This window comes from Rutidosis leptorrhynchoides, chromosome 3 (genome assembly GCF_046630445.1).
Source record: "Rutidosis leptorrhynchoides isolate AG116_Rl617_1_P2 chromosome 3, CSIRO_AGI_Rlap_v1, whole genome shotgun sequence".
In the NCBI taxonomy this organism is placed as follows: domain Eukaryota; kingdom Viridiplantae; phylum Streptophyta; class Magnoliopsida; order Asterales; family Asteraceae; genus Rutidosis; species Rutidosis leptorrhynchoides.
Window position 1 is genome coordinate 409,217,782 of NC_092335.1, and position 13,849 is coordinate 409,231,630.

General features: G+C 29.7%; 2 protein-coding genes across 2 annotated transcripts; both read left to right on the top strand.

The window, feature by feature from the left end:
- The first annotated feature begins 3,492 nt into the window (after positions 1–3,492).
- Positions 3,493–3,918, top strand: LOC139901385 (uncharacterized). The gene has a single exon (XM_071884106.1). The coding sequence runs from the start codon at positions 3,493–3,495 to the stop codon at positions 3,916–3,918; it is 426 nt and encodes a 141-aa protein (XP_071740207.1).
- An 8,351-nt stretch (positions 3,919–12,269) lies between these two features.
- Positions 12,270–13,637, top strand: LOC139901386 (scarecrow-like protein 18). Its single transcript, XM_071884107.1, has one exon. It carries the CDS (start codon positions 12,270–12,272, stop codon positions 13,635–13,637), a length of 1,368 nt encoding a protein of 455 aa, XP_071740208.1.
- The last annotated feature ends 212 nt before the right edge of the window (positions 13,638–13,849 follow it).

Sequence of the window (13,849 nt, forward strand, 5' to 3'; positions counted from 1 at the left end):
TGATACACTTTACAAACGTTGCATTTGTTTTTAAAAGACAACTTTTCATTACATCAATAGTTGGCACGCATGTGTATCATTTCATAGTATCCAAATGACCTAATCTGTCATTTACTTAATAATAATCTCTAATGAACTTCAATGACTCGAATGCAACGTCTTTTTGAAATATGGCATGAATGGCCCCAAGTAATATCCTTAATATGAGCTAATGCACAGCGGAAGATTTCTTTAATTCCTGAGAATAAACATGCTTTAAAATGTCAACATAAAGTTGGTGAGATATAGGTTTAATGCTAGCAGCGTTATAACTATGGACCACAAGATTTCATATTCATAAACGTTTAAATAAAATATTCTAAGTGGTTGAGCACTTGGTAACCATATTTAACATTTAATCAACGTCGCATATTCCCTTTATTATGAAATCTCACTACACCGTACCAAATGTAGTCACCGAAATGAAATACTATGCAACCGTTGAATGCTGGTTGTCCAGCCCGGTTAGGATTGTCAGGCCCGATAGATCTATCAACAGGATTCGCGTTTACACTACCCCATGTAAATAGTAGTTACCAAGCTACAGGGAAGTATGCCAGTGGTACAACTCAACGTAGAATATATTTTTAATCACTTGTGTCCATAACGTAAATCATAATTTGCATGTATTCTCATCCCAAAATATTTAAGGTTTAAAAATGGGACTATATACTCACCATACTGTATTTTGTAGTAAAAATACATATAACATCATTGAACAAGTGTAGGGTTGGCCTCGGATTCACGAACCTATATCATTTGTATATATATTAAAACATATAATCGTAATCGAGCAAGTTTATATATATTTTTATTAATAATATACGTGTTTTATTATCTGTTATTTAGATAAATTTAATATTTTTAATTTATATAATATTTATGTAATCATTATTTCTCATTCATTATAACATATTAATAATAAGAATTCATATTATGGTTTATATATGATATTTATATCTTAATTGATATATTTCATCCATAGCTTAAAAATATAGTAATATATAAATTCTATTGTACCTGTATTCATATAATTATAACAATTCTTCATAATTTTATCATATCACTTTTATAATAATTTCGTAACATGAATGTTGATAACAATACTATAATGATTAAAATTAATAATAATATTAATGATTAATGTTACTTATATTATTACTAATGATAATAATAATAATATTTTTAAATATAAGTATGATAATAATTATAATTATAATTATAATACTAATAATAACAATATTAATAATAATCATAATAATAATAATAATAATAATAATAATAATAATAATAATAATAATAATAATAAAAGATAAGAGGACTACCTTTAAAGGAGGCTTTAAAAAAAATAAATGTTCCAACCAAGGCTCGAACCCGAGACCTCTAGTTAACCAGACCCATGTCTTAACCAGCCGAACCATTTTGTTTTTCTGTTTTATAACCCCTCGAATATAATATAACCCGTTTAACTGTTCCTATTTCTTCTTCTTCAATAAACCAACCAATCCTAAACCAATTAATCTTAGTAGTGGTAAAAGAAATTCGATTTTTAAGATTTAATGACTGAAACAGAGACGGTTACCTGTGATTATTTAAATTTATTGAAACAGAAAAAAAAATAAAAAATAAAAAGAGCTGCAACAGCTTTTTATGAACACGGAGAACACACATATTGATTTTGAAATTGAGACAGTTTTGGACCATGATTTCAACATGAGATAAGTTTCAAATCCTTCATATAAAATTTCTGGATAGTCAATTATACTTAAAACATCGAAAAGTGTTCGAATTTCATTAAGAACGAATAAGTTGACTTATGAAAATACATCTTTGACTCCAAAATTCGGATCTGTTATAAGGAATTGGAATGCGAAACTTTACAGAAAGTTTGACTAGAGAAATCCTAACACAACTGCATTAATACATTTTTAAAATTCATACAAATTCGAGCTATAGCAATTTGAGTTCAAAAATAGGGACCCGTCTAGTTTTTCTCAATATTTCTGATTCAATTCGACAACTGCAGCAGGTATTTGAAATGTATATTTGTTGGTGATGATGGAGATATTCTAATTACTTGTTTACACTGTAATTGATCGAATTTATAGCAATATATGTCGTCAATCCGTTGGTTAAACACAGGAACATAAAATAAAATAAAAATAAAAGTTGGAATCGATGTTTAACCGAATTTGTTCTTATTCTGTGATATGATTCGATTTGTACTCCAAGTTAGAAACAGAAACAAAATTTATATACAGTTGATTACAACCTGAATTAGATCCTACGTTTTTTCTTGATTTATAATATAATAAATATTAATAACTAATATATTAATAATAATAATAATTATATTAATAATAATAAATAAACAATAGTAATAAAAATGATTATAATCATATTATTAATGTTAATTAAAATGTATTATTTTCTAATAATCACAATTACATTAATGATAATAATATTAATTTATAATAATAATAATTCTTAATGAAAATGGTAATAATAATATTTTTTTAATATTACTAATATTATTTATATAATTAAAGTTATAATAATGATATTAACAAATCAAATATAACAATTTTAGTATTATGATTTTAATAATATTGATATTAATATTAATAATAATAATGTAATATTAATCATATTATAATTTAGCTTGTAATTACATTTAATATATTTATATTACAATTTATGTCATATTTTATATGAATACATCTATTGAATATTAAATATTAATAATATTTCAACATAATGGTTATTAATAGAAATTTTTTATATCTATAACTATATAGCTTACAATAATATCATATATCTATTTATATATATTTATTTTAATAACAACTTACTTATTTTGTTTATTATTTTACATTTTTATTTTTAATTGATTAAGGGGTATTTTATTTATTCGAAAATATTACATATACCTATATTTATAATTACATATTTTTTACATTTATATATATACATATTTATTTATAAACAATTGTTCTTGAATCGCCGGGATTAGTCAAAGGTCAAATGTATATATATGAACATAGTTCAAAGTTTTCGAGACTCAACATTATAGATTTTGCTTACCGTGTCGGAAACATATAAAGATTAAAGTTTAAATTTGATCGGAAATTTCCGGGTCATCACACTTTTGTCTTATTCAGCCTTCGCAACCATTCCATGTATCCTCCTGATGGTGCAATGCTTAACGCGCGATGGCATTAGCTAAATTGCGCCATATATTGCGTGTCACTGGCCCTTAGAGACGGATGGATGCGCAGCTGCAGTCACAAGCTTGCGTGAAATGTTGGCGTATTTTATGCGCATCATTAGTAGGGGTAATGAGGTGGTGTCTCATCTCATTTATGCTGACGATGTGGTTTTCATCTCCGATTGGAATAAACGAACTTGGATAATATTTTGCGAGTGTTAAACGATTTTTATAGATATTCCGGGATGAAGATCAATGTAAGTAAATCAAACATCTACGGTTTGGGTGTTAATATTGAAGAGGTTGATGCGTTTGCTTATGATGAAGGTTGCAACAGAGGCAACTTTCTGTTTACGTATTTGGGGTTACCTTTGGGTGCATCTATGAAAAGAGTCAATAGTTGGAAACCTATGGTAGACCGCTTTAGAAAATGGCTAGTCAGATGGAAATCCAATTTACTCTCGATCGGTGGTCGTCCTACTCTCATTAAAAGCGTATTGGGAAGTCTAGGTATATGTTTTTTTTTATCTCTTTTTAAATTCTCGGAATCCGTTATTACTGTTCTTGAAAGCATGCGAGCTAAAATTTTAGGGATGGTAAAAACGGGGAGCGCAAGATACATTGGATTAAGTGGGACCAAGTACTATCCTCATGTGAAAAGGGTGGCTTAGGTATTGGTAGCCTTCGAGCTTTTAATCACGCTTTGATGTTAAAATGGGTTTGGCGTTTTGTCTCTGGTATTCAATCGAAATGGGTTGCAGTGGTTAAGTCTATTCACGGCCCAACCTGAGGTTTAGATGGAGGGCTGGTTCGTGGATCAAGCATTTGGGCCTAAATCATTTTGTTGTTTTGTAATAATTTTAAGACGGGTCTTTTACCTTGTAATGTTTAAAGTGCAAAAGTGAGAAAAGGTGAGTCTATTTGTTTTTGGAAACACAATTGGCTTGGAAGTGGTTGTTTGAAAGACATACAAACGTCTATTCCACAACGATCAAGATGAAAATTGTACTCTTGCTAATCGGTTTGGTCAAGAAAATTGGCAGTGGGATTGCAAAAGAAGGGTTGAGGGTTCTAGAACACAAACACTCCCAGATTTTTTGATCGCTGAAGTTGGGTCCATATCGTTAAATAATTATCAGGATTCATTTTCTTGGAATATAGCATCAGATGGCATTTTACAGTTAGATGTACTCAAGCATACATCGATGATAGATTACTCCCCTCTTCGAACATACCCACTCAATGGCTTAAGTCTCTTCCTCGAAAGGTTAATATTTTTGTGTGGCATGTAGGGTATGATAGACTTCCTACTCGTTTAAATTTATCAGCGAAAAGGATTGAAATTGATAACATTGGTTGTGTTTCTTGTGATGTACACATCAAATCTTTGAAGCATCGCTAAAGCTTTATTGCGCAAGATTGGTATTTGTTAGACATTCGTTTCCCTCAGTTTGAAGAATGGAATGAATGCCTCACATGGTTTATCAATTGGAATATCGACAATCAATCGAAGACAAAGGTGTACGTGATCATTTCTTGCTTGTTATGGCATATTTGGAAGTACCAGAATAACGTGATATTCAACTCTCAAGCGGCTAAGAAAAGCGTGATTTTCGATTCCATTTGTAGTTTTTCCTTTTCAATGGTTGAATAATAGAGGTCGATGTAATCTTAGTTGGACAGATTGGTTGAAAAAGCCTTTGTAATGTTTCGTGTTTGTTTTTAGGTCGGCTTTCCTAGTGCTTTGCTAGGGGGTCAAACCTTGGTTTTAATAAAATTGTAGTTCCAAAAAATTAAGAGAACAAAAAGCAGCTTCTTTATGATAATAACTTTCTATTTTTCAATTTCTTAAAGCCTAAAAGAATTAAATATTAGACAATAACTATTTATACAAAAAAAATTGATCACAAAAGGTTAAATATTAGATGAGTGGTGTACTCCACGTGTACTTGGTGGTTTTCGTTCGTTCATTTTTGTTGGGTTTCATTGGTCAGTTTGTGTGTATTACTCAGTTCTTATTCTCAATGTATTTGTAAGAAAATTGTTATAAATACTTCAATCTTTCAATATAGATGTAGTTCAGACTCAAATTGTAACACATTTATGTTTACTCATCTAATTTAATTTATGTTGTAAAAAAACAAAAGGTCAAATATATTTTTGATTGAGACTTTTTTTTCAAGCTTTTTTGAAATTAAACATAAAATAAGTAAATGAAATAGTAATAAAGAAAACTAAAAGAAGAACAGATAACAAATTGATGGAATTTGAAGAGAAGCGAGTCACATCAAGAAAGGCATAAAGTTAGTGAAAATGCAAGAACAAATGCAGCTTTTTAATGCTTGCACTCCAATTCTAATGAAAACAAAAAGGACATTACACTTTATATCCGTATCTAAACAATTTTCTTACCTTTTAAATACACGCACTATAGTATGGAGGTGATTTGTATATTACATTTTTTTACAATATTTATCACTTCAATGTTGTTGAAATAAATCACTTAATACAAATTATATATAAACTAGTGAAATGACCCGTGGAACTACGGGTTTGTTTAAACGAAACAGTTTAATGATATATTTTAGGTATTAAGTGAATTTAAACGCTAAAGTCATTTAGTTTAATGACCCGTCGAATTTCGACTAAGAAACTTCTCGTTAGTTTTACAGACACATTGATATACTTAACTTGGTCGGAATAAATGAACTACATATATTCTCTCACCATCATCTTCCAATTTTTATCACAATTAATATTTTCCTTGTCATAAAAGCCTACATAGAACTTTTTTTATTGAGACTTGTATTTAGCATACATATATAGCGTAATTAATGTCGTAAAGAAAACTCATATGTGAATTTGAATAATAATATAATAATAATTAATAATTAGTGAGAGTGAATTTTCTTCCTCAAAAAACATGAAATAAATATATAAATAAGTAGATTTAATTTAATTGGTCATTAATTAGATTAATGACATCACCTTAAGGGCTTCGATTTTTTTCTTTTTTTTTTAATTTTTTTCTTTACAAAGAAATTAGCCTAATAATGATATCATCATTATAAGATTTTAATAGAAACTATAGATTTTCAGATGAAAGGGTAACATGTAATTTTAAATTTAGTTTTAGTGGTGTGTAAAAAAAGTGAAAAGGTGTTCGCATCACCTCCCTTATATTCAGAGGTGTTAAACTGCGTATTGAAAATTGATTGTCTTCTAAAATACAATATTAGCATTTGAATTTATAATGTTTAATTAGTAACGCAATAATCAAAATATCGGTTTTGTTTAGTAAATTGGAGTATTTTTAAAATTTAAAAACTGATTAGGGGAAAATAAATGGAAAAGGAAAAATTGATTATCACGCTTTATTATAGGTGATCTGCTTTGTCATTTTTACATTTAGCACGCCTTATCTCGCAATTAACTTATTTTTAATTTAACTTGCCAAACACTATTAGTTGATTATTTACAATTCAAAAATATAATCTCAAATTATCACCATCTAATTTCAAGATCCAACACCCCATCAACAATCTACAATGGATGTATCAAATTTCTTCGAGAGTTTTAATAATTCCATGAAACTTACAAGTTTATCATAAATATTGTTACCCTATGTCCCCTTCTAATTCATGACACATTCAGCCAATAAAATAGTGCGTATATATAAAACATAAATGTGTAATCCACATATCGTAAGTTAGAAATTCAGTATAAGATAGTTTACATGTGTTCTGTGTTGTCTAGTTGGAAAAAAATAAAAATTAGATATAGTATCTTCCTAAGTGATTGACAACATGAAATATATAATTAAAACTGAGTGATAAATACGGAGTAACAGTTATAATTGGACGAGGAGTATAATTTTAAGTTAGAGGAAGTAGGACGGAGGGAGTAGTAATTTACAGGCTCTACATAACTTTTATATTATTCTAAAGTCATATTTAAAAAGGGTAGATCCTGCCACAATCATAATTGATTCATCAACTCCTTTTATTTTAAAGCGATCATTTCACCCGTCTTAATAATTTACATAACTCACCCTCTATCTATTTATCTTACTATTTTTACTTTCCTTATACCGATTAACACTAAATGACACTTAACCAACGACCATGTAGTCTAACGATACCCGTTCCTTTGAAGCTAAGGCCCCATGTGTGGAAGCTTGAAAGAACAACATGCGCAAGTTCGAGTCCCGGGATCATGATTTACCTTTGACTCTCGGGCATGCTTCCGTGGCGTTGCATCAGCTTGTCTTGTGCATACGCTGATCCCCTTCTACATTGGGTCTATCACGTGCCCTTGGAGGATGCCTTCGTATAACAACCCTCACTTTTCTACTTTCGATTTTACTAAAATACCTAGAGTTGTTATATACGAATAAATTTAACGTTGACCGAATAAACGTACGCTTAAAATAATAATATAATTATAAATATTATAAATAAGGTTATGTTATATAATATAACATAATTACATCAATGAATATATATAATATTTATATTACTTTTGTTATTTAGTTAATAGAATATATAATTAACTAAATAATAAATAATATTATAACATTTATAAAACTAATAAAAACTATAAAGTAATAATCATAAATTTTAATTTTAATTATAAAAACCGATATATAATAATAATTTTTATATAAAATTCGTATTTAATAAGTAAACAAAAATATAAATAAAATGTTAAATGTTTTTAAAATGTATTAAACGATTTTTGGAATTTAAAAAAAAAAGAAAATCAAAACTAGATCTACTTTTAATAAATAAATACAAAGATACAAACTACTTTATCTTATTTTAACTTTTAAGATCTACTTTTAATAAAGATACAAACTACTTTTTCTTATTTTAACTTTTAAGAATTACTTTTAATAAAAATACAAACTACTTTTTCTTATTTTAACTTTTAAGATCAACTTTTAATAAATAAATACAAAGATACAAACTACTTTTTCTTATTTTAACTTTTAAGTTTTGTTTTTAATACAAATACAAACTACTTTTTCTTATTTTAACTTTTAGATCTACTTTTAATAAATAAATAAAAAGATAAAAATTACTTTTCCTTATTTTAATTAGTAACATGCCAAAAATGACTAGACATGTATATTTTTTTTAAAACCCATTTGCAAATTAACTAGGAATTCTTTTTATTTTTTTATTATTTCTTTATCCATTTTTCCAACTATAAATACTACACTCAATCTTCACAAATTTTGCCACAAAAAAAATTAGAGAACCTTCAAAATCCTCTGGAGAAATATTGTAAGTTCTCTACGTTTGTTTTTTATTTTTTTTATTTTATACATTTTTATTTATTTTATTGTACTAGCCGATATTAATTATAGAAAATATGAAACAATTATAACAAAATCAAGTAAACACTTGATAATTAGTATTAACTATTATGTTAGATATAAAAATTATTTTCATGAATTATATGTACGGATTTAATATTTTTTTATTTAAAAAATGAATTTAAGAATATATATATCATATACGGATTATATATATATATAACAAAATAAATCAATAGAAAATATTGTAGATACTTAAAATGTGTAAAGATAATTTTCGCAGGTCATATATAACATAAAAGTAATTGTAGAATCGAAATTGTAATTTATTTACTATTTTATATATTTATTCTCTAAATTTTTATCGGTAACTATTATATATATATATATATATATATATATATATATATATATATATATATATATATATATATATATATGTATATGTATATATAAATAGAATTAATTGGTGTAAACTATTTGGAACTGTAAGAATGAATAGAAAATAGTTAGGAACTCTTAAGAAAGTTATAAAAATGATTTTTTTAGAATTTTTGGATTATTATTTATAATTAATTTCGATTATATATTAAAAGATTAATTTTAAAATAAATTAATAATGATAATACATTAATAATATTAAATATATTCAAACTTAATATAATATATATTTACTGTATAAGTAAATTATATCAATGTGTCGTATTTCTATACGCACATAACGTGAAGGTTATACTCTAAAGATAACGTGCACTATATACAAACTTCATCGCTACTTACAGTCGTAAGTGAATGATGTCTAGGTTACCATTTATGGGTAAGCTTGTGGATCTCGAATGCCATGACTTAGATTCTGGTCAAGAGTCCGGGCCCCCGGTTACATCTGGTCATTCCTGACTTATTTGATAGCAACGAAGTTTGAGTAAAGTAGTACAATGTCTTACTAATGAATATAACCTGAACTTATTAACTTTCCATAAATTGAAACCTTCCTATTTTGGACTGTCACTATTAATATAATTCATTATATTAATAAACATACACTTGGTCTATTAGACATTTACTGATCGAACGTTATACCTCTAGGTTGATATCCCGGTCACTTACTTGCTTTACTTTCCTTTCTTGCGTGGAATACTTCAACTGCTGTTTAAGGTGATTTTCGTAGCCCCACTTTTACTATTTATTAAACTGTTTATAACTTTTGGGGTAAGAAACCTGCTTGCTTTATAACTGTTTTACGTTTAGACACAAGTACTCAAATGTTATTATGCTGTCATGCTTTGATTCATGCAAATCCTCACCGTAATATCGTCAATTGCTGCGTATAAAAGGCTAACTTAATTATTGTGAATAGGCCTATTGAGAGTAACGTCTCTAACCATTTGACCGTTGGTCTTTGGTTACATAATAATGATTCAACGACACTTAATAACAAGGTGTCACGAGGTAACTTTTGTTTAGTCGCGATATTACAAACTTCAGCAACACTTTTAGATTGATATGTTTGGTATCAATCAACTTTAAACTAAATCTTGTGGTCTAATGCATATTATATAAACCTATGAATTTCACTCAACCTTTTTGGTTGACACTTTAAGCATGTTTTGTCTCAGGTGACGAATAAGATGATTGACATGAGTGCTACTTGATGAATTGAATGCTGCTACATGGAGTCTTCATTTCATTACATTTACTTTGCATTAAGACTATTATTATTATTTCAGTTTGAATTTGATGTAAAACTTTTAATGCTTCCGCTGTTTTATTAATAAATGTTTTTTCAAAACGTCTCATTTAAAGTCGTTCTCGTTTATACAACTGTGTTATGATATGAATGGTCACAAATACCCCTGACCCTATTTGGGGGTGTGACACTTCGGGCTAGACTCTTGTCTGTATCACATGGGATTTCTTGGTAGAGGTTAGTTCGAGTCCAGGGGATCATGATTTACCTTTGACTCTCGGTTATGTCTATGTGGCACTGCATCAGCTTCTCTTGTGCATACGCTGATCTCGTTGTACATTGGGTATATCACGTGCCCTTGGAGGATACCTTCGGGCTAGACTCTTGTCTGTCACACATGGAATTTTTGGGTGAAGGTGATTTACAGACATCCGACTCTTACGGGTTTAGTGGGTTGTCAAAGGCAACACAAGGTTTACGTGTCCCTGCCGGTCTACACGTTCGAAAGAACACTAAATGCTAGTCATAATAATTTTCTTTTATGTAAATAACTAAATATATATCCTCGACTCTAACTTTATATCCTCGATATGATTGCTAATTTTTCGTTCGATTTCAATTACTTCGTTTCAGATTGAAAGAAACTTTTTCATGCTTTCAATAACCTCTTTTTTATTCTATAGGGAAAAAAGAGGTATACAATAGACGGAAGGAAAAGAATAATCTGGAGCATTCAGATGTGATGCATAGCGTTTTCAAGATTTATATATATATATATATATATATATATATATATATATATATATATATATATATATATATATATATATATATATATATATATATATATGCATATGCTTCAGATACATTTATAAAAAAACCTGTCTGTATTCAATAGCATGTCTCAAATATTTAATCGAGTTGCCAATAAGGTGCATTGGTTTCTTTGTGGTCTCGGTCTCCGTGCTTTGTTTAAGACCTTCTCAACAAATCATTATTGGCGAATATATATACAAACCCCGTGGAGTCTACGTGACAATAATAGTTTTAAAATTTTTAGTAGAAAATACTCAATTTATCTAAATGACCCCGTATATTTTTCAAATTTATAGTTTTTAAAATAAAATTGTATATGACATCACTAAGGTAGACCTCGTATATTTTTAGAATTTATAGTTTTTATAAGGTAAATTACCACTAAAATATTATTCAAATATACTTACTACCAAGAAAAATTTCAGGACATCATTTAATTATAATTCCGCAAGTGCCACAAATACATACAAAATGCTAATAAAAATAAATAGACTAACACACTTTATAAACATGCAACTGTAGATATCAGGTGGGAAGAAAGGGATATGTAGCTACAAATTGCCAATACTTTCTAACTTATTTCATTGTTCATACAAATATGTCAATAAATATATGTATATTTATAGATGTGCTTGTAATTTGTTTTTAGACATTAGTTTGGGATCACTCGGGAGGAGACAATTAACCACCAATGCGTTCATCTCCCGTAGTTGCATAACCCGTCTTCAACTACTACCCTGGAGAAAATTCGGACCAAGCGAAAGGCGATAAAACCCCCTCCCCGGTGTCCTCACACTAAGCGAAAGGCGACCTGCGTGGATACTTCAGATCAGGGATAACATTGAGTGCAATGTTGCAGTCAAGCGAAGTTGAACTCCTGACCTCGCGTTAAAAGAACCAGACAGTTGAACTATAACTCAATGTTAGATGTGAGTGTAATATATGCATACTATATGTGTGTATGTACACATGATATATAATATCTCTTCACTTTCTACACACCCTTCCCTTTTCTAATCATTTTTCTAGGTTGCTTTAATTAGTTTCACTGCACCCTCCTTCCAAATTGTCTCTCACAGTTATAATGGATCTGTATTCCAACTATATTAGGGTTAATTAGTTTATAATTTAGTACAATAAGTCAAATTAAACCCTAATCACAACCACTTTCAAAATTTAACCAAAAAAGCCACCTTTAAATGTTGAGTTCATCATCTTCTTCACAACAAGACGATCTTTGTACAGACCAATCAGCGTTGTCAGTTATCAACGTTTTCGCAAAACAAGACGTTAACTTGCAACCAGATCTATCACCACCACCACCACCAGCATCGATCGCCGGAGAGTTGCACCACCATAAGAACTACCACCAAGAGATCCAACAGTTTGAGATGATGAACAAGTTAAGTAACTACACACCACCATCTATTTACTTACGTCAACTCTTATTAACTTGTGCAAACTCCATTTCCCGGTGTGACTTCACCACCGCCCACCGTATCACCACCATCTTAACCGCCAATTCATCGCCGTATGGCGACTCATCAGAAAGACTAATTTATGCTTTCACTAAAGCCTTCTCTTCACTCCTTAATAACCCTGTAACCACAAACACTAATTACCCCACTAATGATGACACAATTATTCAATCATCATACTTATCACTCAATCAAATCACACCCTTCGTTAGATTTACTCACCTTACTGCTAATCAAACAATCCTAGAAGCTATTGATCAAGCATCTCATGATCATAATCATAAACAACATGATATACACATACTCGATTTTGACATCATGCACGGTGTTCAATGGCCGCCGTTAATGCAAGCCATTGCCGACCGTGATCCACGGCCGACCCTCCGTATCAGCGCCTCCGGAACCCACCTCGAAACCCTCTGCAAAACCGGTGATCGTCTCTCCAAATTTGCTCATTCAGTAGGTCTCAGATTCCGGTTTTTCCCACTTTTGTTACCACAAAATACTAACAACCATTCAACTGTGGATGACGTCATCAACCACCTGTCCGCGGTCATCCTTTTACCCAACGAAATCCTGGCGGTTAACTGTGTCCTTTATCTTCACCGGTTGTTAACAGACCGTGAAAAAGTTTGTACCTTGCTAAGAAAAATCAAGTCTATGAACCCTAAAGTTGTAACGTTAGCTGAAAAAGAAGCAAACCATAACCACCCATTATTTGTATCAAGATTTGAAGAAGCACTGAACTATTATTCGGCGATTTTCGAGTCGCTTGAAGCTACTTTACCACCGAATAGTGCAGAACGAATGGCGGTTGAACAAGTATGGTTTGGGAGAGAAATTGGTGATATTTTGATGAAGGAAGGAGAAATGAGAAGAGAAAGTCATGAAAGGTTTATATCATGGGACATGATGATGAGAATTGCAGGATTTAGGAATGTTGGATTGAGTTCATTTGCACTTGCACAAGCTAAACTGCTGTTGAGACTTCATTATCCTTCTGAAGGTTATAATCTTCAAGTTGTGAATGATTCTTTCTTTTTGGGTTGGCAAAATCAACCTTTATTTTCTGTTTCTTCTTGGCACTAATTCACTAATATGTATATCTATATACATATTATTCATTTAACAATATAAATATGCATGTTACCCCACACAGGTTTATGCATACACATATATTACATATGTGCATAATTAGATTTCATGTATGCAGATGAGGAAACTCTCAAAACCTAGCTAGCTATATATGATATACAAAACTGCAAGATAGAGATCAACTTAAACATTTCTTGTTTGCATGA